Source organism: Arvicola amphibius, chromosome 8 (assembly GCF_903992535.2).
Source record: "Arvicola amphibius chromosome 8, mArvAmp1.2, whole genome shotgun sequence".
In the NCBI taxonomy this organism is placed as follows: domain Eukaryota; kingdom Metazoa; phylum Chordata; class Mammalia; order Rodentia; family Cricetidae; genus Arvicola; species Arvicola amphibius.
This window is the reverse complement of record NC_052054.1, coordinates 104,787,071-104,811,884: the sequence shown is the minus strand read 5'-3', so window position 1 is coordinate 104,811,884 and position 24,814 is coordinate 104,787,071. Positions and strand designations below refer to the sequence as shown.

General features: G+C 49.0%; 1 protein-coding gene and 1 non-coding gene across 2 annotated transcripts in view; both read left to right on the top strand.

Annotated features, from left to right (window-relative positions):
* The first annotated feature begins 4,298 nt into the window (after positions 1–4,298).
* Positions 4,299–4,403, top strand: LOC119822121. The gene has a single exon (XR_005286713.1). It is a non-coding gene; the product is annotated as a U6 spliceosomal RNA (small nuclear RNA).
* A 13,615-nt stretch (positions 4,404–18,018) lies between these two features.
* Efhd1 (EF-hand domain family member D1) overlaps positions 18,019–24,814 on the top strand; it is a 47,189-nt gene continuing 40,393 nt past the window's right edge. The window contains exon 1 of the mRNA XM_038339986.2: positions 18,019–18,391. Coding sequence (XP_038195914.1) covers positions 18,087–18,391 — 305 coding nt within the window. The 5' untranslated portion in view covers positions 18,019–18,086. The remainder of the gene's footprint in view (positions 18,392–24,814) is intronic.

Genomic DNA, 24,814 nt, shown 5'->3' with positions numbered 1-24,814 from the left:
TTTTCACATAGGCAGGCCTTTTTGGAAACTTTCTCCTCTTCCCTCTGCCTTCCCTTCCGACTCTCCTCTATTTTGATATAAGGTCTTCCTCCCATCTAACTATCTATGTGGTAGAAGATGACGCTGAACTCAATCTGCTTCCACCTCCCAAGTGTTGAGATGGCAGGTATATGCCACCACTCTAGATAGGTATTTTGACTTTATTAATGAAAAATAAAATGTAGTAGTTCAATCTCTTTTTGAGGTACTGGGAGGCAAACCCAGAGCTTCATTCATGCCAGGCAAGTTTTTTGTTTGTTTTGTTTATTTGTTAGCTTTACATGAAAGTAAATAGTAGCCGGGTAGTGGTGGTGCACACCTTTAATCCCAGCACTCAGGAGGCAGAGGCAGAGGCAGAGGCAGAGGCAGAGGCAGAGGCAGAGGCAGAGGCAGAGGCAGAGGCAGAGGCAGAGGCAAAGGCAGGCAGGATCTCTGAGGCCAGCCTGGTCTACAAGGACAGGCTCCAAAGCAACACAAAGAAACCCAGTCTCAAAAAACCAAAAAGAGAAGAAAGTAAATAGTAGAACAACTTTGTGATTACTTGGGGAGAAGAAGAAAAAAACGCTTTTGCTAAGTGTAGAACAAGAAAAGTGGCAGGTGGGAACTGCAGGATAACTAGACAAAAACCCAGGAGGCGCAATGACGCGTTCACACATCTTATTATTGCGAAACTAGCAAGCGATCAAGCAGTGCATTGCTAGGACTTTTAATGCATGAAAATGGCTGAGCTTTTCTAGTACAAAAGCAGAGATCATCTATTTTTTAAAGATTCATTTTTGCTTGCATGTCTCTGTGTGCCCAGATATCCGAGGAAGCCAGATTAAGGCATTGGAGCCCCTGCAGCTGAGGTTACACAGGTGATTATGAGCAGCCTGATATGGGTTCTGGGAACTAAACTCGGGTCCCCTGGGAAAGCACACTGAACCAGCCATCTCTACAGCACCCCCCACCACCACCCCTATTTATTTTTAAATAGTAACTGTCCATTCGGGCAAACATAGTCTGGTTTGTTTTTATTTGGCCTCGACCCCAGGCCTAGAAATTTGCTCCACTGCTGAGCTATACCATCAGCCTCTGTAACATAAATGATGAAACCCGTTAAGATTGAGTGAAATATACATTTTGAGACAGGGTAACGCAGGCTGGTCTCAAATTCAAAATCCTTGCCTCAGTTTCCCAAGTGCTGGGTTTATAGCCCCCTTCCCTCAGCACAAATGTTCACTTCCACTGTTCTTAACTTTTCCCACTCTTGGGCTTCTCCTCTCGCCTTCCACCGCCCGCTGCCCCTTCACCTCCAGGCTGTGTCCCCCTTGACACCAAGCCTGCTTACCACTCCCACGAGGGAACACTCTTACCTGTGGGTGTGACCCTGAGATCCACAGTCCTTTTCAACAGGGGCCCAACACAGCGCACAGCAAATGCTGGTCCTTGGGTGTTTTCCTGCAGTTCTTCCCTGGTTCCAAAACACCTATAGATGCGTCTGCAGGTGGGCGGTAAGTGAAGCCCCCAGGTTTGCTTCTCAAAGAAAGGAATTCACGCAGAGCTGAGGACTTGTGTGTGCTATGACAACAGCCGTGATGAGTACCGAAGACTCAGAGTCTCAGATTTGGGACTGAAAAAGAGAAATAAGGTACACCACTTGCCATATTTTATTTTGTTTTTGAAACAGGATCTCCTGTAACCCAGGCTGGCCTCAAACTCACTACGTGGCCAAAGATAACCTTGAACTTCTGATCCTTCTACTGCTACTTCCCTAGTGTTAGAATTACAGGCACCACCACACTTAACTTGCAGTGCTAGGCAGTCTACCAACAAGCTGCATCCCCATCATACTTACATACATTATGTGTGCAGCCAGGCACCGTGGTGCACACCTTTAATCCCAGCACTCAGGAGCCAAAGACAGGTGGATCTCTGAGTTCCGGGACAGCCTGGTCTACAGAGTGAGCTCTGGGACAGCCAGGGCACCTTGTCTTCTTTTTCTTCTTCACCTCCCTCCAGGGGTGGAAGTTGTACAGCTGTAGACTATATGCAGCACTTTTGTAGTGATTTTTGTATCTAGATATAATTGGTTTTCTTTATACTCCTGTATGGGTGTTTTGTTTTTAAACTAATTTTTTTTTCATACAGACCCATTCTAGAAAGTGTCTGTGGGTGCCACCAGGGACCACCAAAGAGCCAGGGAGCAGATGGGTCAAGTCCCCTTTGCTGTCATCTTGTTCTTGAGAAGTTACCAGCAGCTTGCAGGGTCCCGCTGTTAAGTCCTGGCTAGACACAGCGGGCAGATATGCTCCAGCTCCAGTGGGAGGAGAAGGGGGGGGGGCGCTGAGATGGGACCAGCCGGCGGGGGACCTGCTCCTGCCTATTAGGTGTTCAAGGACCTAAGGAAAGCACAATCTCAAGGCTGGAGAGATGGTATTTGACGTTCTTACAGAGGACGTAGATTTGCTTCCCAGCACCCACATGGCAACTCACATACATCTGTAACTGCAGTTCTAGGGGATCTGATGCCATCTTCTGGCCTCTTCAGGCACCAAGCTCACACACAGTACACAGACATCCATGCAGGTAAAACTCTCAAACATATAAATTCAAAATAAATCTAGCTTGATAGTGCACACCTTTAATCCCAGCACTTAGAAGGCAGAGGCAGGCAGATTTCTGTGAGTTCAAGGCCGGCCTGGTCTACAGGGTGAGTTCCAGGAGAGCCAGGGCTACATAGAGAAACCCTGTCTCAAAAGAAAATAAAATTAAAAAAATTAAAATAAAGGGAGAGGAAGGAAAGGGAGGAATTTCCTATGGAGACATCTGAGAATATGTCTCTTAATGAGTCCTTTCTAGGCCTGAGGAAGACCACATCTCAACATTTTGATCCCCCTGGATCTGTGTCTGGAGAGGGGGCAGAGCATCCCACACCTTACCCAAGCTATCTTTGTAATGAGCCTTTTCATAGCGAGAGGGCTCCAAATACCTAGAGAACGAGGCATCATGATTGAAGCCCAGCCCCAGGTGTGGGCCCTGAAGGCAGGCAGAGAGCTTGGTGAAGGGTGGACTGCTCAGCCTCGGGGCTAAGGCCGACACCCCCTTAGGCGAAGACTGTTCTAACCGCTGAAGCACTGCCAACAGGAAGCCTTTGCTCACATTCAAGAGCTTGGGCAGGGCAGGTGTGAGCCCTCATAGCCTGGGTTCTTCTGCCTGGTTGATCTGCACTCTCTGAGACCTCCCGGGTGCTATATTCCTCCATGTTAGTGCTGGCTCCCCAGTCCAGCATCCCCCCCCCCCCCCGAAGAGAGCCAGTGGGTCTGGCCTGGTGCCAGCCTGCTGGTAACCTTTTCCATCTCTTTACAAACTGCCTGGCCCAATCAAAATGTGGCACAGTGACACCAGCTGACAGTGACAACAGTCTGCATCATCTCGGCTTTGCTCTATTGAAGATTCCGAGGGTACACAGTCAGCTGGACTGGGTCACCCACATACCTAGCTTCTCCTTCTTTGAGCTTTTTATTGACATGAAAACAAGCACGGGCCTCAGCTGTTACTAAGAATAAATTCAAAGGGAAGCTACAGACTAAAGGCAAATGCCCCCAAGACTTGTCTGCCAAAGAATTCGTGCCCAGGATATATAAGGAACTTTTACAGCTCAGAAGGAAACCAGGCAACCAGAAGTAGGCCCCAGACTCAGACAAACATGGTATCAGAGGAGATATATGGAGGATTAACAAAGACACGAAGCACCAACCAGCGTCACTGGTCCCTAGAGAAAGGCTATTTAAAACCACAGTAAGGCTGGGTGTGTGGCCCAGTTGGGAGAATACCTGCCTGGTGTGAACAAAGTCCTGGCGTTGATTCCCCAGCACCACATAAACTGGCCGTGGATGACACACCTGGAACCCTAGTGCCCAGAACGCAGAGAGAGGAGTACCAGAAATCCAAGGTCATCTTCAGCTATAATGAGTTCAAGGCTAGCCTGTGTTACCAGAGACTTTATTATAGATAGATATCTAGATAGGCAGGTAGGTAGGTAGGTAGGTAGGTAGGTAGGTAGGTAGATAGATAGATAGATAGATAGATAGATAGATAGATAGATAGATAGGCAGGTAGATAGATAGGTTGGTAGATGATGGATAGATGATAGGTAGGCTGGTAGATAGATCGGTAGGTAGGTAGGTAAACAGACAGAACCATATGGAGAAATCCTGGGTTGAGGAAGGAGAATTTGAGGTCAGCTTGGGTTTCATAGCAAGATACTCCCAGAAAAAGTACTCTTCTGCAGCACATTTACTAAAATTGGAACAACACAGAGAAGATTAGCATGGCCCTTGTGCAAGGATAACACAAAAATTTGTGAAGTGGTCCATATTTTTTAAAAAAGGAAAGAGGCTAGGGGTGAGGCTCAGAGCACTTGCCTTGTGTTAAAGCCCTGGGTTTGATCCTAAGACCACTAGACAAGCACAATGAGAACGTGAACCCCAACACCCCCGCTTTGAATAGCTGCAAACTCTGAAAGTTTCATACATGGGCAAGTAGGGCTGTCTTAAAGCAGAATGTTCAGAACATTTGCTACCCTATTCACAGAAACTAACAGAGCATGTGTCCCCACAAAGTCACCATATCACACAAAGTCACCATGTGTCCACACAAAGTCACCATGTGTCCACACAAAGTCACCATGTGTCCACACAAAGTCACCATGTCACACAAAGTCACCATGTGTCCCCACAAAGTCACCATATCACACAAAGTCACCATGTGTCCACACAAAGTCACCATGTGTCCACACAAAGTCACCATGTCACACAAAGTCACCATGTGTCCACACAAAGTCACCATGTGTCCACACAAAGTCACCATGTGTCCACACAAAGTCACCATGTCACACAAAGTCACCATGTGTCCACACAAAGTCACCATGTCACACAAAGTCACCATGTGTCCACACAAAGTCACCATGTGTCCACACAAAGTCACCATGTCACACAAAGTCACCATGTGTCCACACAAAGTCACCATGTGTCCACACAAAGTCACCATGTCACACAAAGTCACCATGTGTCCACACAAAGTCACCATGTGTCCACACGAAGTCACCATATGTCCACACGAAGACACCATGTGTCCACACAAAGTCACAAACACCAATTCTCAGCAGCTTGCTAATCGCAGACCGAACTAAAAACAGCTCTGTGATCACCATGAACAATAAGCCATTGACTAGCTGTGGTATGTCCACCCCATGGGAAGCTGCTACTCAGGGACAGGAAGGAACCAAGTGGGACTCTTACAGCCAGAGGCAGAGAAGTGCGTCTGCCCTGACTGTTTATATAGAAGGTGGGAGACTCATTCTTGCCAACTCATCAGCTCCAGGGTCCCTGTGTCCTCTAAGGCCTGGCCTAGTCTCCTGCCCTGTGGTCCAGCAGAGTTTCTCTCTCTCTCTCTCTCTCTCTCTCTCTCTCTCTCTCTCTCTCTCTCTCTCTCTCTCTCTCTCTCTCTCCTCCCTCTCTCTCTCCTCCTTCCTTCCTTCCCTTCTCTTCCTTTCCCCTCCCTCCCTTCCTTTTTTTCTCTTCTTTTCTCTTCTCTTCTTTTCTTTTCATTTCATTTCTTTTCTTTTCTTTTCTTTTCTGAGACAGGGTTTCTCTGTGTTGATTTGGCTGTCTTGGAACTTATTCTGTAGACCAGGCTGGCCTCGAACTCACAGAGATCCTCCTGCCTCTGCCTCCCAAGTGCTGGGATTGAAGGTGCGCACCATCATCACCTAGCCCTTCCTTCCTTTTCAAATACAGAGTTTTATTATGTAGCCTAGATGGCCTCCAACGAGAGAGAGAGAGAGAGAGAGAACCAAGGCCAGAGACATTGGATTCCCAGAGTCGGCGTTACAAGTAGTCGTGAGCTAACATGGATGATGGGAACCAGATTCATGACCCCCTGCAAGAGTAGACAGTGCCCTTAACTCCTAAGCTATCTCTATTCCCTCCTTTGTTGTCTTAATTATTCAAAATAACAATTAACTCCGGGTGGTTCAGTGAGAGATACAGCTAACTGGTTTTGTGCAATCTAAAGGAAGCTCTCAGCCTTATCCCAAGGGCCTGGTCTTCACCCTCTTCACCTATAGGCAGAACTAGACGTGTGTGCTGTGGTATTGCTACACATACAATAGATGCACATCCAGGCCAAGGCTGGCATCACGTGTACTCACAATACATCTGCTGTAGTCCGTGTGTGTGTGTGTGTGTGTGTGTGTATGTGTTTGAGATCATCTCAGGTGGTCACAGCCGTGGGCCACTACAAGCTTAGGCTTTGGATTTAAATAGATGGTGTTTTCTGCTACAGCTTGCCTGTGCCTGTCTGTCCATGCCCAGTCCTGTTTGTCTGGATTTGTCCCTGGGTAGCGCTGTGAGGGAAAAATCAAGTTCTTTTTCTTGAAAAGAGGCTGTGGGGAGGCTGCATTCTCTGGTAGTGTGTGTCCCCCAAGGCTTTGCGGCAATACTTCGCTGAATAACACAGTTTCATTTAAGAGCACAGTCGTTTTCTTTTAATAAACTTTTACTGAGGCACAATATCGTTCCAGGCAACTGTGGCTTAACACAAACACACCAGAGAGAGAAAGAGAGAGAGAGCTCTGTAGCGAACCACCTTCTCAGCAGCCAACAGGAGGAAGAAATTCTGGGCAGATAGATGCCTGGACCAACGAAACACGGTCTGCATACACAGTGGCATTATCACCGTCCTTAGAAACAAAGAGAGCCCTGACACAGGCTACAACTGCATCACGTGTAACTGTGGTAAAACTGCTTAGATAGCAACTTTACCACCATTAAAAACACAGACAATAAGCGTGGAAGCTCACACCTGTAATCTCAGCCCTCAGAAGGCTGAGGCAGGAGGATCACAAGTTGGAGGCCATCTAGGCCACATAATAAAACTCTGTATTTGAAAAGGAAGGAAGGGCTAGGTGATGATGGTGCGCACCTTCAATCCCAGCACTTGGGAGGCAGAGGCAGGAGGATCTCTGTGAGTTCGAGGCCAGCCTGGTCTACAGAATAAGTTCCAAGACAGCCAAATCAACACAGAGAAACCCTGTCTCAGAAAAGAAAAGAAAAGAAGAGAAGAGAAAAGAAGAGAAAAAAAGGAAGGGAGGGAGGAAAGGAAGAGAAGGGAAGGAAGGAAGGAGGAGGGGAAGAAAGGAGGAAGGAAGGAGGAAGGAAGGAAGAAGGAAGGAGGAAGAAAGGAAGGATGAAGGAAGGAAGGAAGAAGAAAGGAAGGAGGAAGGGAAGAGAGGAGGAAGGAAGGAGCATTGCCAGAATCTCATAAACCCCCAGCTCATGTCCACTCCAGGCACATCTCCCAACATGCACCATTCTCAACTTCTAACATGCTCTTTTGGTGTGAACTCTATACAAACAGGTTGTCCTTCTGGGCTCTTTCTACCTGCCTTCTTCATCTTGACATGAAGATTATGAGAACTCTTCATGTTTTCATGTTCGTTTTCAGTGTGTAGAATTGCACTGTGTGAGTTTTATTATTAACAGGCATGTAGACTGTTTCTAATTTGGCCGTTTCTGAATAAAGTCATGGTGAGAGTCACATGCCTGTCTTTCAGTACATGCCTTTCTGTTTGGTGCATTCTGGGAAATCTACCTCCTCCTTTTCTTCCTCCTGCTTCTCTTTCCCACACCTGTATGTGTGCGCGTGCATGCATGCGCACACACACAACACTTCTATTTATTTGTGTGTCGATGTGAATGGATCTCATCATGTGTGTTGGGGGGTGGAGTTCAGGCAGTTGTGAGCTGGGAACTGAACTCAGGTCCTCTAAAAGAGCAAGCAGTGCTTGTAGTGATGAGGGCAGCGGGCCGCTTCCCACCACCCAGGTAGCTTTATCCGAAATGATTATACACCATATCACCTCACAATTCATAGATCCACGAGAAACAAAACCAAATGTCCACTTGGAGATGGAACATGAACTTCCATAGACTACTCACTGTATTTAAACGGTGGAAATAAACCCAGTGCCCACCAAGTAATAAATGATGGCACCCTCATCCAGTGGAACATTATTCACACACATGCACACACACACACATGCACACGCGTGCACACACATATATGTGCAAGTAGCAATGCATTCCACCTAGGTGGGTTATCACCACTGTAGAAGTGGTGGGACCTAAGGCAATGGAGCCGATACATGAGTTGAACTAAAGCTTCATGCAGTAGTCAACTTTATTCAGAGCGTCGGGCAAGTTATTCTGAGGGTTAAGCAGAATCTCACGAGTAAAGTGTACAATCCCAAGGACAAGTTGCACGTGGTGAGAGCCGTGTTTTTCCGTAGAGGCATAGAAGCATTACTTGAATAACAGGTAATGATGAGCAAGCTGAGGTAAACTCACTCCTGTCCGCTACACCCATAGGAGCATGAAAACACACTCTAAGAACAATTCCTTGCTTTTTGGAAACTGAGGTCACAAGATTCATGCCTTGTTTTCTTGGAGTTTGCTCACAGGTACTCAGAATTCTCCCCACACGACTCCGTTCTTGGACCGTGTTTTAACAGTGAACCTTGGAAACAACTTTAAAAAGCGAAGTAAATCAAACCCAGGTTCATGTGTAGCATGGAACCTTTTGAGTGAAATACTTAGACTAATCAAAGCTGTGGGCATAGAAAGCAAACAGACTCTCGCCAGGGGGCTAGAGGGATGTGGAATAGCTTCCTAAGAAGCAGGAGTATTTTTCTGGGTAAGTTTTGAGACTACAGGGAAATGTGGTTGCACAATGCTGTGAGCACAGCAAATTCCGGTGAACTGTACATCACCTAAAAGAAAGGAAAGAACAGAAGAAAAAGATCAGTTGAAGTGGGACATATCTGCAGTCCCTGCACTTGGGAGAGAGAGGCAGGAGGATCAAGAAGTTAAGTCATTTTCTACTACATAGTAAGTTTGCAGCCATCTTGGGCTGCACGAGATCCTGTTTAAGAAAAAAAAAAGGTAAGAAAGGAGGGGGAAAAAAGAAAAAGAAGAAAAGAAGGCCAAGAGGGAGCTGGAAGTCAGCTCACTGGTGATGAAGGGCTTGCCTAGCATCCCTGAAGCCATACACACACACACACACACACACACACACACACACACACACACACAGAGAGAGAGAGAGAGACAGAGACAGAGACAGAGACAGACAGACAGACAGACAGAGAGGGAGAGACAGAGACAGAGAGAAAGAGAGACAGACAGACAGACAGACAGACAGAGGGAGAGGGAGAGACAGAAACAGAGAAAGAGAGACAGACAGACAGACAGACAGACAGAGAGAGAGGGAGAGGGAGAGAGAGAGAGAGAGAGAGAGAGAGAGAGAGAGAGAGAGAGAGAGAGAGAGAGAGAGGCTGTTACTGAATACTTGTGTATGTTAGTCGTCATTCAATGAAACAATCATCTGTGGTTGCAGGAAGGGTCAGTTGGCCCCATTGTTTTGGGGTCTGCAGCAAACCGTGGCAGGAATGCTCGTAACAGCCAGGAAGCAAAGAGAGAGAATAAGGAGCTTGGATCCCACATCCCCTTCAAGGGCATGTAGTCTCTCTGAGGGACCCACCTTCTCCGAGGTATCACCTGTTGTTTCCCACTGGGCCCCGCTAATTTGGTCTTTAATGGCAATCTTTCAAGTCACTGATTTAAGAGGGTTTATGGGTTTTGTTTGTTGTATTTTGAGAGGCTCTCTTGTAGTTCAGGCTTGAACTTGTTGTGTTGCCCAGGATGATCTTGAACTCCCGATCCTCCCGGTTTATACGTCACTGGAGAAAATATAAACCCCAGGGCTTTGTGCTTGCTGGGCAAGCACTCTGTCAATTGAGCTCCACACCCAGACCTCCAGCATTGTTTGATGCTGATCTTAATGAGGCAAGAAAGCCAGGTAGACTGTGACTCAGATCCTCGCCCAGCACTCAGGATGCATAGGGGGTAAGGTCTCGCGTTTGATCCCAGAGAGACAAGACCCCTGTCTCAAAAACCAAACCAAAGCCTATCCTAAACTTGTTTGGAGGCTATTTTTCTCGATCACGTGATAAAGTAGACTATTTGGGGAGGAGGATGTGTTAACGCACGCTCAACACCATACTAGCCCACCAAAGAGAATTTAGGAATGACTTGGTGGCCATACATGGTGCACGCCTTTAAGTCCAGCACTCGGGAGGCAGAGGCAGAGGCAGGAGTCTCTGTGTGGTCTACAGAGTGAGTTCGACAACAGCCAGGGTAGGAAAAACTGGAAGAAAAGAAAAGTGAGACCCTTTCAGTGGGGGTGTGGCTTAACCCAGAGAGACGTGGAGGGAAGCAAGAGCTGAGCTGCACAGCGACTTTGGAGCGAGTAGAGACACTGCAAAGACCAAGGGTTTTCAAAACCCAAGAGGCGCGGAGATTCCCTGGTGTCTTCAAACCACCCTCCCTGCTTCCAGCTTTCGAAAGCCCAAGGGCTGAACTGGCTCCTCTTCTACATGGCAGAAACCACATGGTCCTGCTTGGTTCTGCGCCTACAGCAGAATGCAGAGATCCGTGAGGCTGGAGCTGATTGTCCGCTCACCCCCTGCAAGCCCCTGAAGTCGTCCACAGCAGTGAGTTCTGTAGCGGACATCTGCCGAGTACTGTTCCATCGCAGTCCACCCTCAAAGGCTGCGGTATGATCTCTGCTGGGCAGAGGAACAAACTGGAGTTCAAAGAGTTCAAGCACTTATTCAAGGGCACAGGGCCACAAAGTGACAAGAGCTGAATTTATAGCAGGCCCCTTTCTCATGTGGCCATGAGGGAGAAGTCCTTGTTCTGTTTCTAAAGGGAGGAGCTAGGCTAGAGAGGAAGGGTAGAGGCAGAGAGAGATTGCAGGCGGGCCACACTACTTGGTTTTGTTGTGCTGTTTTTGTTTGCACTACATGGGCTTTGCACATCCTAGACTAATGCTCTACCACTGAGCGATAGTCCTTACTATTTATTTTTGAGGCAAAGTCTCACTGAGAAGCCTAGGCTGGAACCCGCTATGTATCCTACGATAACCTTGGATTTGTGGGATTCCTCCTTCACCCGCCTAAATTTTGGAATTACAGGCATAGATGACTACACCCTGCTAAGGCTTCCGTATTGTTAGGACTAAACAAAGGAGTCTGGTTTGTGCTTTATATAAAAACTGGCAGAGAATTTAGGGGATTAAATGAAGTGTGGTATCCCCAAACCTATAAAAGAAATTAGGCATGTGCCTAGCACCACACAAACCTTTCAACTTCGGACTAGTCCGCTCTGAAGGGAGAGGCAGCCCCACCCACTCTTATGAGCTTCCTGCAGCTGGGGGCCCCAGACTTCAATGCCACAGAACGTCTGGAGCAGCAACGCCACCCGATTTATTTATTTATTTTTTTTGATTCAGGTCTAGCATCCACAGAACACTGGGTAGATTTAAGTGGAGAGACGGGGGGATGCAGAGCAGAAACCCGGGCAGCACTAACATTCCCAGTGAGGGCTGGCTGAGGGAACAATGGGGGTACCTCCCAGACGCTTTAGACCTAGAGTAGTCCACGCTGTGGGCCTGAGCTCACAAGCCTGCCGCCTGTCCCACATGGCCACTGAGCCCTGGGAAATGGCTAGTGTCAACTGAAATAGCCTTAATTGTAAAATACACTCCAACCCCCACCCCCAACTTGATACTGGGGTTCAAACCCAGAACCTCCATCTCCACCACTGAGACATTTTTTAAAAGTTATTTTCATTTATAAATTATGTGTAGATATGTGTCTGTGTGAGGGTATCCTGCATAGCTGCTCTTGGAGGGCAGAGATTCCCCTCAAGGTGATTGACAGGCAGTTGTGAGCCACCTGACATGGTCCCCTGGAAGAGCAGCCTGTGCTCTTCCTGGCTGTGTCCCCTCTCCAGCCCCCACTGAACTGATTTACAGCTTATAGTCCACATTTCAAACTCTTAGTGTGGAAGTAAGGTTTTTGGACTCTAGCGTCCAAACACCGAGGATGAGTCACCCCCAGAGACCACCTCTCACACCACAGCCAATGCAAAAGCATGAGGATTTTATTAATTCTGTCATGACAGGGTCCCTCAGCATTCGGGAAGCCGAGAGACCCCGACTAGCTGGTACAGGCTACTTTTAAAGGAGAAGGCCATAGAAGCAAGGGGGGTTGTGATTGGCTTATTCGAAAGGGCTATTACCAATAATTGGTTGGAGAGCAGTTGCCAGATCAGATGAGGTAAGAGGTCATTTTGACCCCGTTTCCCAGGGGACTGAATCAAAACATACGTATATGGGTAATTGTTCAGGAACTGAGTACGTGCATGTGTGGCTGTTAGGTCCTTGGTTCCCAGGGGAGGAGGGGAAGCACTATGGCACGGAGGCTGAGAGGATTCAGGATTGTCAGAAATGGCTTCAGAATTGTCTTAAAGTCTTACAAGGTAATATAAAACAGCTTATTAATATTGTTAATATTGACCACATGTTGGGATGATACTATTGGCACATATTGGGTTAAATAAAATATATTAAAATCACTTTCATATGTGTGTGTGTGAGAGAGAGAGGGAGGAGGGGAGAGAGTTGTTGGAGGTCTTGGAGGTCTGCTCAGGGCCTTGTGTATACTAAGCAAGCTTAGCTACTTAGCTACTGACCACATTCAGACCCTCTTTTACATATTTTGTTTAAGTTGACTACTAGAAAGTTTCAAATACTTTGCAGAACATCATGGAACACATCGGTCATCCAAGCATTTAGAAATTGAAGGAAGGGGTTGGAGAGATGGCTCAGAGGTTAAGGGCACTGGCTGCTCTTCCAGAGGTCCTGAGTTCAGTTCCCAGCAACCACATGGTGGCTCACAACCGTCTGTAATGAGATCTGGTGCCCTCTCTATGTACATGCAGATGTGCATACAGGCAGAACACTGTGTACATAAGTACATAATAAATCTTTTTTTTTTTTTTTTGGTTTTTCAAGACAGGGTTTCTCTGTAGCTTTTGGAGCCTGTCCTGGAACTAGCTCTTGTAGACCAGGCTGGCCTCGAACTCACAGAGATCTGCCTGCCTCTGCCTCCCGAGTGCTGGGATTAAAGATTAAAGGCATATGCCACCACCGCCCAGCAATAAATCTTTAAAAAAGATAAAAAAAAAAAAGAAAGTGAAGGCAAACAGCAAGAGTTCAAGGCCAGCTTTAGCTATACAATAAGTTCAAGGCTCAGTCTGGGTTATATGAGACACTGTCTCAAAAAAAAAGTAAAGTGAAATAAATTAAAAACAAAACAAAAAACCATGCCTTTTCTTTCTGTTGGATGCCCTGACCATCAGTGTATGCAGGTGGGCAGAGGTCAGCTGGGAAAGCCTGGTTCTGAGAGGAATGGAGGTTGGGAATGCAGACTTGATTAACAGGGTTGAGGATGGATATGTGCGAAACGGGGTGGGACCCTCCTGCAGCCACACCCAGGCTGTGGGAAGGGCTGGATCAGGTGAGGTACAAGAAAGGGCACTGTTTACCATCTGTCCTGGTTACTTTTTTGTGAACTTGACACAGACTTGAGTTCCCTGGGAAGAGGAACCTCAATTGAGAAAATGCTTCTAACAGATTGCCTATCAGGAAGTCTATAAGACATTAACTTGATTAATGATTGTCATAGAGAGCCCAGTTTACTGGAGTTGTACCACTGATGAGCAGGTGTCCTTGGGGAGCGGGCCAGTAGCAGCACCCCTCCATGGCCTCTGACTCAGTTCCTGCCTCCAGGTTCCTGCCTTAATTCAGTGCCTACTTTGGTTTCCCTCAGTGATGGACTGTGGTCAGACATATAAACCAAATAAGCCCCTTCCTCCCCAAATTCTTTTGGTAGTGGTGTCTTCATCACAGCATTAGAAACCTAAGACAGCAGCTGCGGTGGTGCACATCTGTAATCTCCACACCTGGGAGACAGAGTCTATGCCACACAGCAAGACCATGCCACAAAATAATATTTTCCCATGTTTTTCTTTTAGTAGCATGCTAGAGTCTCCTGGTTTTGAAAGTCACAGAGGTGGCACACTCCTTTAATCCCAGTACTCGGGAAGGAGAGGCAGCTAGATCTCTGTGAGTTCGAGGTCAGCCTGGTCTACAGAGCGAGTGGTGTCAGGACAGGCTCCAAAGCTACACAGAGAAATCTTGTCTCGAAAAAAAAAAAAAAAAGAAGTCACAGACAGCTGACATCACCCAGGTAGTCTAGGCCTGCCTAGGCTGTGTCCTTGGTATGTCCTTGTGGTCCCTCGGTCCCTAGGCTCTGAGGGTGATGAGAGCCTAGCGATCCCAAGAGGGTTGCATCTCTGGGAGTTGGAACCTGCTGACCTGGCCTGAGAAGCCTGGGGCATCAGGACCCTCAAACTTTTGTCTCCACATTTGAATGTGGAGTTTCCAGAGGATTCCGCTGCTGCTGTGCCAGCTCTGGACCTCAGGGAGTGTGCCAGGAGCATCACAGGTGCAAGTTTGGCTAGCGGGCAGTGACAGGATACAAGTGTGAGGGACAGCATGCTGGCAGCGAGGAGGGGAGCTTGATGCCAACCACCTCCCAATGACTGGCACTGTGAGCCCACAGCTCAGTTAGGCCCCCTCACTTCCTGCTGCTCACTACTTAAATGTCACCTCGAAGGTGCCAGAGAATGTTCCCTGGACCCTTTGTTTATTTATTTTAACTTATTTTTATTATTTAAGAGTATGCATGACTGTATTTCCAGTGTGTGTGTGTGTGTGTGTGTGTGTGTGTGTGTGTGTGTGTGTGGAGGGGTACCTGAAGAGACCAGAAGGTGTCAGATTCCCTGGAACTGGAATTACACCATGAGGGCGCTGGACACTCAGCTGCGATCCTCTGCAAGAGCAGCCACTGCTCTGGCTCCATCTTCTCTCTTAGTGTACGGTATATGTTGTGAAGTAGATTCAGGAAGAGGTTTCTCCACAGAGCTCTGCCCAAAGTGTAGATGTGTGAGCAAAATAAATATTGTTTAAGGCCCCTGAGTTTGAGGATGGTTTGTTACAGCAATGGAATTAGATCAGAAGCCTGGGGTCTAGACAGCTTTGCATGGTGCAGGCCAATGCTCTTGATGTGGGGATAGGAAGATGAGGAGTTCAAGGCTATCCTTGGCTACATAGAAGGTTGAGACTAACCTGGGCTCTCCATGAGACCTTGTCTAAAAACAAAAGAGAAAGAAAAAGAAACAAATAAGAAACATAATTATTTGATTTTTCCCCCTATAAAATGGAGAAATTTCTCAGCCACTCCCTCCAGAAGACCATTAGCAAAATAAATGAGATCATGGGTGATGATACAATCAAGATGCTTCCAGCTGTTCTAAGCAAAAAACATCAACACTCCCTATAATTCTTCATGGTCAACATTACGTTCCTAGTTCTCTTTCTTTAGATTCATTTTTATCTATGGGTATGAGTGTGTGTCTGCATGTATGTGTGTGCCTGTGTATATAGCTGCCCACAAAAGCCAGAAGAGGGTGTTGGATCCCGTGGAACTGGAGTTATAGGTGGGCATGAATCCCTCAGTATGAGTGCTGGGAACCGGACCAGGGACCCCAGGGAGAGCAGCTAGTTCTCTTAACCGTGGAACTGTCTTTCTAGCCTTGTCTAGTAGCTTTTTGGTCATGGTGTTCACACTTTGATCCCAGTACTCAGGAGGCAGAGGCAGACAGTCTTCTGTGAGTTTGAAGCCAGCCTGGTCTACGTAGTGAGTTATAGGACAATCAGAACTACACAGTGAGACCTCGTCTCCAGATGAGTGCGTGCTTGCCGTGGTGGACATGTGGGAGGCTCAGAGGACAATTCTGTGGAGTCCAAGGTGAGTCCTAGAGATGGAACTCAGGCTGTCAGTCTTCTCAGCAAGCACCCTAGCTTGCATGGGAGCTCCTTGAGCTGGGAGTTAACAACAACAAAAGAGCTTCAGGAACTCCCTGAAAAAGACTGGATTCACTAGGCCATTCCGTGCCAGAGTAAACAGAACCAAGCAGCAAAGAAGACTCTCCTAGGAGACAAGCTGCAAAGAGGAGTCTGAGACCAGCTGAGCTGCCCTGTGGGGAGGACACTCTCCAATCTGCTGAGCTGCCTGCAGGCTATTTGGTGCCCTTGGGGTTTCCCAGGTTTTCTGAGCTGTCACTCATGCTGGGGTGGGCCTTGGTAATGCACTTGTCTTTGAGACACTTCTGCTCCTGAAAGTAACCCCTCACCCATATCCCTGTAAGTAAGCCCCCAAAAACTTGTTGGTTTACTAAGTTGGACTTTGGACGTATTTGGTTGGTAGGGAATTCCCTATGTGGGGTGAGTAGACAAGTATGTTTTGTCTCCCCAGGAAAAGTTTTAGCACATAACAAACCTTTACCTACTAGGCCGATTGTGCTGGACCCCCAATAGCATTTTAAACACACACACACACACACACACACACACACTCACCCAGGTTCTCTTTCCTGCCAAGTATAAAGGTCTGCTGCTGAGCTGCACCTCTCATGGTAACCACTCCGTCCCCAATAACTGTTTTATTTTTATTTGGTTTGGTTTTTTGAGGCAGAAGGTCTTAACAATGTAAGTATAGTATAGTATGCTATGATCCTCCTGCCTCAACCTTCCAAGTGCTGGAATCACAGGCATGAGTAGCCATGCCCAGGAAAAGTACGTTTATTTTAATGACTTATTTTCTTGAATGGAATTTAAAACCACATATTTTACTTTGTATTTGTGAGCTTAGAGATTGAACTCTGGCCCTCCTTCACGTTAAACACTGGGACTCGGCCATTGAGCCATACCTCCCTCCAGTAAAATTTTTTGCTTTGTTTTGAAACAGAGGGTCTTGCTATGAACCCCAGGCTGGCTTCTGGCCCTGGAATTCTCTTGTCTGAGCCTCCTGAGTGCTGGGGTTATAGGCGTGTACCCCCCCACACACACCCAGCTGATCGAATTACAATTTCATCATCAGAGCAGATGCAGGCTCTGAACAACCACCCCCTCCCCCAGGTCCCGAAGATGCGCCTGCTACCAATCGTTCATCCCTTTCTGAGGCGCGCTGGGCTCATCGCAGACACATCCCAGTCATCAGAACACTAGGGTCGGAGCAGAGCTGGTCCCCAGCGCTACCACTACCGTGTTTACAAGCTGTTTCTCCATGTTTGGCTGACGTAACCCCAACCCTCACCATTCTTCCTTAGGGAGAATGACGGCTCTGCTTGTTTGTTTTTACTTCAGTCTCTTGTTTTAAAATTTGCCTTATTTTCAAGCCTTTTCTTTCCTCCGCAGTGGTGGCCCTCACATTTAAAAAAAAATTTTTTTTTGTTTTTGTTTTTCAAAGCCATAAAACCAAGATACTCGCTGCATTGGTCTCACTTCCCAGAAATCGGGAAGGTTTTTTTTTTTATTATTCTCAATTTGTTTATTATTTTGTTTAGTATTTTTAATTTGTTGTGGAAACATTTCAGTGCTACTTGAGAAGCGGCCCCGCACTGCCTGGGGCAGCTCCTCCTCCAGGGCCTCAGCGTGATGACTGCCCCCTACCCACGTGGGGGCACAGAGGTGTCACCAGGCGCGCCCAGTTCTCCCGCCGCCCAGGCCACAGAGTTCCCTGGTTGGAGCGCTTCTGGAAGGGAATGGAACTGCCTGACCGGTTGCCAAATTTAACTCCCTAGTCTTTCCTACCGGTCCCCTGGGGACCACGAGGTCCCTCAGTTCCCCGAGGATGGATTCTGGAGGCAAGATCAGTTGATTTTAGGGTCCATGCCTGGACTGAGGGACGTGTCAGCCTCCAGTCCCCAGCCTCAGGGAGGATTAGGCAGACGCGACCCCTAGGACGCACAGACACCCGCTTGTCCCCCAGCAAACAGGCAACCCTGCTGCTCCCGCGCCTCCTTAAAGCCGCAGCTCCGCCCTACCCGCCCCGCCCATCCGCGGTTCTACCCAACCGCCGGGTCCCGAGCGACACCACCGAGCGTCACAAAGCCACGAGCTGGCAAAGATCGCGCAGCCGTCGGCGTCCAGGTGCCAGATCGCGCGACCCAGCTCCACCACCACCACCCGTCACCATGTCCAGCGAGGAGCTGGCTCGCAAGCTGCAGCGCCGGTTGAGACTAGAGGCGTTGACAGAGACCGATCAGGGCGCCCCCCAGCCTACACCCTGCGCTGCCCCAGCAGGGAACCGGGAACCCGAACCGCCTGTCCGGGCACCCATAGCCAACGCGGATTCTGAGCTGAGCGCCAAGCTGAGCCGCAGGCTCGACATCCACCAGGGCATAGTGCGGTCCCGCCGCAGCAAGGTCTTCAACCCCTACACCGAGTTCCCGGAGTTCAGCCGTCGCCTCCTCAAGGATCTGGAGAGCATGTTTAAAACGTGAGCGCTCGCTTTGCGCCCCCGAGGAACGGGAGGCCTGGGACAGGGCGAGGGGCAGACACGCCGCGAGTGGGACGGTGCGGGGAGGTGCACTGAGCATCTGGTCCAGTACAGCCAGATCGTGCGCACAGGAGTCGATTGCGCGCCATTAGGGACTTAGCCAGGCTAGGGATCTGAGAGTTAGAAGCCCTCTTTCCCAGGCAGAGCTCAGAAGTTCCCACTAAAGTCCACTCTCTGGAATCCCCTGCCCCCTCCACTCACACCCCCCCCCCAACACAAACACACACAGGTCCAGAGATTTGCTCTGAGCAACTTCTAGGAAGCGAACCCGGGGCGCACCTCACCTGCCAGCCTTAACTTTATCCCTCAGGGAGAAATTAGCTGGATTGGCCTATTATCTTTTAAAACAAAGGTGAAAGTCAATTATTGTCTTGCGCACCGGGTCTGAGGAATGAACCCAAGGCTGGGAACTTGGTTGATTTCCACTCGGGAAAAGACACGGGCGTCCCTAGGCCAGTGAGGGACCGGGAGCCACCTGAGGGAGTCGCCTAATCGGTTACCCCTTCCAGCTGGTTGGGTTGCAGATGCCGCTGGCTCAGAACTGGTTCCTGCTACCGGTCACTAGGACGGTGGCTGCTGGCATCCGGATCACCCGTCAGAAGAGGCGAGAATACAGAGACCCAATGGGTGTCCTGTCGTGTGAGAGGTCTCTTCTCTGGCCTCATTTCCCTACCTGAAGAGGGAAGCAGTAAAGACCCTTCTCCCCCCCCCCCCCCCCCCCCCCCCGCCGTTTTTAGGTTTGTTTTCTTTCCCAACATTTGGATTTGGGAAGCAGAGACTAACCATGGCTGCATAGTGACACCTTGTCTCAAAAAAAAAAAAAATCCCATTTATTTATTTATTTATTTATTTATTTATTTTCGAGACAGGGTTTGCCTGCCTCTGTCTTCCAATCGCTGGGATTAAAGGCCTGCGCCACCACCGCCCGGCACGTTTATTTATTTACTATGAGTGTGTTTGCGTGAGGAAGTACCATAGCACACTCGGGAGGTCAGAGGACAACTAGTTCTCTACCTCCACCATACAAGTGGTCAGAGCTGGTAGCAAGTGTCTTTACCGGCTGAGCCATCTCGCCGGCCCCACCTTTGCCTTCTAAGGCCACAAAGTAGTCTGTACACCGAAAATGCCTCACCAAGCTATTAATATGATTTCCAGAATTGGGTTGAGATCGAGAAAAAAATGGCTGGGGGAGCGAAGGCCGCTGGCCAGGTCATGCTTGGGCGTCTCTAAAAGCGCTTGGAATGTGTTTGCCCTCCGCAAGGAGGCTCTATTTAAAGGCTCTGTGGCGAGTACCGCCTCGCGCCCTCCGGAGGTCTGCAGAGCCCGCACCTGCAATACTCGCCTCTGACACCTCGATATCTCAGTCTCTGGCTCCCAGCCTCTGTTTTCTGGGTTCGGTTTGGGCGACCCAGGAAGGTGGAGTTGGAACTATAAAGAATGAGACTCGAGCGTAGGTAGTAAAGCCACTGTTTTCTGGGTTTGGTTTCGGCGACCCAGGAAGGTGGAGTTGGAACTATAAAGAATGAGACTCAAGCGTAGGTAGTAAAGCCTGGGGATACACAGTATCTTGCAAGAGACCCCAGTGATTTACTTTGGGTTTTACATTGCGTTGGAAGGACTGCTCTAGCCTGGATGCTCACCAGCGTGGCCATCCCTCCAGTCCCCACTTCACCTTCCTCTGTGGTCTCTCCGTCTCTCCGAGGGCTTCCATTGTTTTTACTGGGAAACCGCACTTTGGAAGATTAAGTTGGTTAGTTGACGCCCCTAAGAGGAGTCAAGTCCATCCAGTCGGGAGGTCTCTGGGGCCGGCAATGTTAGCGCCTGGCAAACACCAGACACTGGCCCACCATCCAGCTAAAGGAAGGCAGTGTGTGAACTGGTGTTCCAGCAGAACCAACAGCCCAACAGTGCAGGGCATTTCCACAGATCTCTGCCGTTCACCTGAATTCTAGGTCAGACCCTTTGTTACTTGCCATAAAATCTAACATGAACTAAGGGGAGTTATCCGGCTCCTACAGGAAAGCGGTAGGACAGGCTTCAGGTGTGGCTGGATCTGGGAGACTCGGGTCATGTTTCATCGGACTTTTCTTCCCACCCTCCCTCCCTTTCTTGGATTTTGAGTTAGGGTCTTAATTGCCCAAGCCAGCCTTATATTTACTATGTAGTTGAGACTGGCTAGGTCCTGGTCCTAGGTGATATCCTCCCCACCCCTACAGAGGGCCTCACTTTGTAGTCCAGGCTTCCCCTGTTGAGGTTTACTTGCATACAAGTTCAGCACGGTTCTTGTTTTCTAAAGCCACCCCTCCTCCCACACACCTTATTTTTTCTTTTCAGTCCTTATTCCCAGGTGGCTCCTTCCAGTGGCAGGCGAATGACCGCAGATGCTCTAGAAAAATTTGTGAGAAAGAGTAGTCACAGCAGCCTTTTTGTCCCCTTTTGAAGTGTCTGTGTGTGTGTGTGTGTGTGTGTGTGTGTGTGTGTGTGAGAGAGAGAGAGAGAGAGAGAGAGACTTTACTATTGTTTATTATTGGCTCTTAACCAGGTGCTGTGCTCTGGGTGAATTCCTTGCTCTCATTGGCTAGAACTGAGCCTCCTGCCTTCCCCTCAGCTCTGCCTACTTCAGGTTCCCCATGTCTAATAGAAACAGGTTGTTGAGTTCAGCCCTTCTAAACATTCATGAGACTCAGTTGTGGAAGTCACTGTCCCCCTCTGAGACCGTTTTCCCACGGGTGCTTGTGCTGAGTCTTCTATACCTGAGGCAGCAGGAACTCCATCCTTTCTCCCCCACAGTCAGGCTCCCCCAGGCTGGGAGATTTGCTATCTAGACTCTCCTAATAAACTCTGGTTTTAGCTCTTATCTGACCTGCTGTCTCAGGGAGACATGAAGCCCAAACCAGCAGTGAGAGAAGACATTTTCTGAAGGGTGCAGAAGTGCCTGTGGTCAGATCTGCCCAGCTGCCCCCACTCCTTGCCAACTGCTTTCTTCCACCTCGAGCTGCCTCAGGGTGGCCAGCTGGCTCTTGGTCCTTGGTACATTCTATCAACTGGTGTTTGTACACACATACAGGTGTGTGTCTGTGCTCCGCCTACCTTACCCAGGCAAGGGCGGGGCCCTGAGTCCTTTCCCACCCTTCGGTTGAAGCCCCTGGGGCTTGGTGATTTGTAGATCTGCTCTGGCCTGGCCACATCACCTGTCCTGTAGATTGGCTAGTAGTGTTCCTTTTCCTCTACCTACCATCCTGCATGGGTTAATTTTATTTATTGAGAAGGGTTTTTACTGTATAACCAGGCTGCCCTGGAACTCACGGCATTGCTCCTGCCTCAGCTTTCCGAGTGTTGAGATTAGAGATCTGTGCCATGTGGGCTCCGTATTATTTTTTTTTTCTTTTCTCGGAGACAGGATTGTCTCTAGCCCTGAACTCATCATGTAGCCAAGTTGGACTTTGAAGTTCTGATCCTCCTGCCTCTAGCTCTCAAGTGTCAGGACTACAGACTTGTACCACCATATCGATTCACGCAGTACTGGGGATCAAACCCAGGGTTTTGTGTATGCCAGGTGAGCACTTCACCAACTAAACCATGCCCCTATCCTTCTGCACGACTTTTAAAAGAAAATACGAAACTGCCCAGGTCCTCCTGAACACCCACGTGCCCTCTAAGCCCCACACTTTGGTCATAGTGCGTTGCCTTGACTGTTAGCTCTCGGTCAGACAAGGAACCCTGCAGAAGGCCTGGGGCTCCTGCAACCCAGACTCCTAGAGATCAGTGCATTCGAATCAATTCTGTTTTCCTGACCCTGAGAGCCAGGTCGTCTGGGGCAAGTTCAGATTCCCCTTACCACCCCTCTCTGCCCCCCCCAAGCATTGCGCTAAACAAACAGGCAAACACAGAGTCTATCAGCCTGTCTTCTATTGGATGGCTTTCTACCTTTCCCCCCTGGCTGACCAACCACTCTGGGAGGTTGCAAGGAGCATGACTGCAAGCAGGACTTCTGAGGTTCAAACCTGGCCTTCTCTCTGCTCCCCAGGAGAGTTCCTCTGGGCAGCCAGCCTGAGCACTCTTTGTGTTTGGGGTTCCCTTCTGCCAGTTGGGGCTGTCCTGTGGTGTTCGGGGAGCAGTTTACTGATGCTTTTTGGAAACACTTCCTGGGTCGGTTTCAGCCACTAACTTTCAAATTGTATTAATTTATTATTATTATTATTATTATTATTATTATTATTATTATTTTGGCTTTTGGTAGTGTCTCACTCTGTATCCCAGGCTAGCCTTGAACTGAAAGCAACCCTCCTGCCTCAGGCTAAGTGCTGGGATTATGGAAATGAGCTACCACGTCTGACTTTACTCAGAGTTTTAGGTGGTTACATGGCTGTCATTTCGGCCCCATGGAAATTTGCGCTGCTCTTCTTGTTTAACGAGACACGCTTCCCCAAGTTGAAGGTGCCCGACCCTAAAGGGGCTTTTGCTTGGTGGTTTGTCCTTCCTCTTTTCATCATTAGTGGCAGGGTCTCCCTGTAAGTGGACCATAGGTCCACAGCACCACACCCAAAGACAGCCTGCTCTTTGAGCTGTGTTGTGGTGGTCTGGTCCTTCTGGGGTTAGTAGGCAGATCTCTGGCTCAGCGTCCCGCTTCCCTGAGGCTTCCAGAACTCAGTTCCATATCCTGGGTGGCTGAAGACAGGTACACTTTATTCTTCGTAGCTCTGGAAGCCAAAAGTCTGCAGTGCAGGTGGGTGTTGGCCATACCCCGCCTGCTCTGCCAGCTCCAGGCAGGCAGAATCTTTCTGCCTCCTTTCTCTGTGTGTCTTTCTCTGTTCCTGACATTTGCGCTCTCTCTCTCTCTCTCTCTCTCTCTCTCTCTCTCTCTCTCTCTCTCTCTCTCCCTCTCTCCCCCCCTCTCTATCTGTGTGTGTGTGTGTGTGTGTATGTGGTCTGTCTGTCTGTCTGTCTTCACAGGGCTTCACACTGTAAGGTTCTGGATAGACATAATGTGGGGAAAAGAGGGTTCTATTAACAAAGGAAAGCGAGTGAGACAAGCCATGCGGTCCTCAGAACGCTGTGGACCTGAGATTCAGGAAGGTAGGAATCAGCACGATGCCCCTGCAACCCCAGCCCCCTCTCCGTGGACTAGCCTTCTCAGAAGCCAGTCTCTTGTGGAAAAGCGATCCAGTGGAGCCCAGCCGCATCTGTGCAGAGAGCGCTCTGGCTTCCGTAGGGCTTGCCAGAATTTCACTTCTCAGTAGTTTCTAGATGCGCATTCTGATGTTGCCCTCTCTCCCTGGGCCCCTCGCAGGGTGTAACCTGATTAGACCAGCACACACAAAGCACACCCACCCACTGTCAGGAGGCAAGGCTGGCGAGATTCACCCAGACACAGGAAAAATATCCTTTGGTCTTTTATATTTGATTTTCCTATTTTAAATGGCTTGGCATAGGGGTTCCTTATATTTTTCAAAGCTTTCGAAGCGGGGGGAGAGAGGGAGGGGTTTCCAGCCGGAAAGCTTGCTGGGTTCTTGGAGTAGGTAGGTGTCAAGTGTCCTGAGTTCTAAATGGAGTGCTGGAGAAGAAAGACAACTTTCTAATGAGTGTGGGGAGCCAGAGGCGGCGGCAGCCTGGCCAGAGAGCTTTTGCCTCTCTGTTTCCAAGCGTGTAAGTGTGTCACTGGATAGCTGGAGCCGGAATAGTGGCCTGGTTTTAAAGGAAGGGTGAGAAGGGCCCAGAAGAAACTGACCCTATAGTGTGTGTACATGGCTGAAATGCGATCGCAGCTGGCTGTGCCGTCGAGGTCAGGCGGGAAGAGGCCCCTGGCGAAGGGAGGGAACGGGGACAGCCACTCGCAGGCAGGACCCAAGCGCAGCAGCTTCCCGGCGCAGCTGTGGTGCCTCTTCAGAACAGTGGTGAGAGCTTGTGTTTCAACTCCCCAAAGAGAGGGCGGGAAGGGGAATGCTAGCCGATAGGAACGCTGCTGTTTTATTAAGAATCTGAAATGCTGATGTCATGATGCCCTGCCAAGGCCACATTCCCCATTGCCAAGAAACCACCAGGACTACTGAAAGCGTGGGCTTCCCTCCCCCTCTCCACTTTCCCTCCCTCCTTAGTCTGCCTAGGAGGAGGAAGAAAGGAGTGTGGAGTGCGGTGGGGGGGGGGGGGATTGGATTTTCTTTCTCTCTTAGTTTTGGTTCTGGGGCTAGAACTCAAGGCTTGTGCTTGTCAAGCATACCCTCTGACCATGGAGCCACGCGCTCAACTCTTCTACACCGCCTGAGAATTTTGCATACAAGTGAAGTGTATCCTCTTAAGGCAGATGGAGGGAGGTGCCCACTTTTAGGCTTCTTAAGCTTCAGTGTGAATTGGTTCTTGTCATAG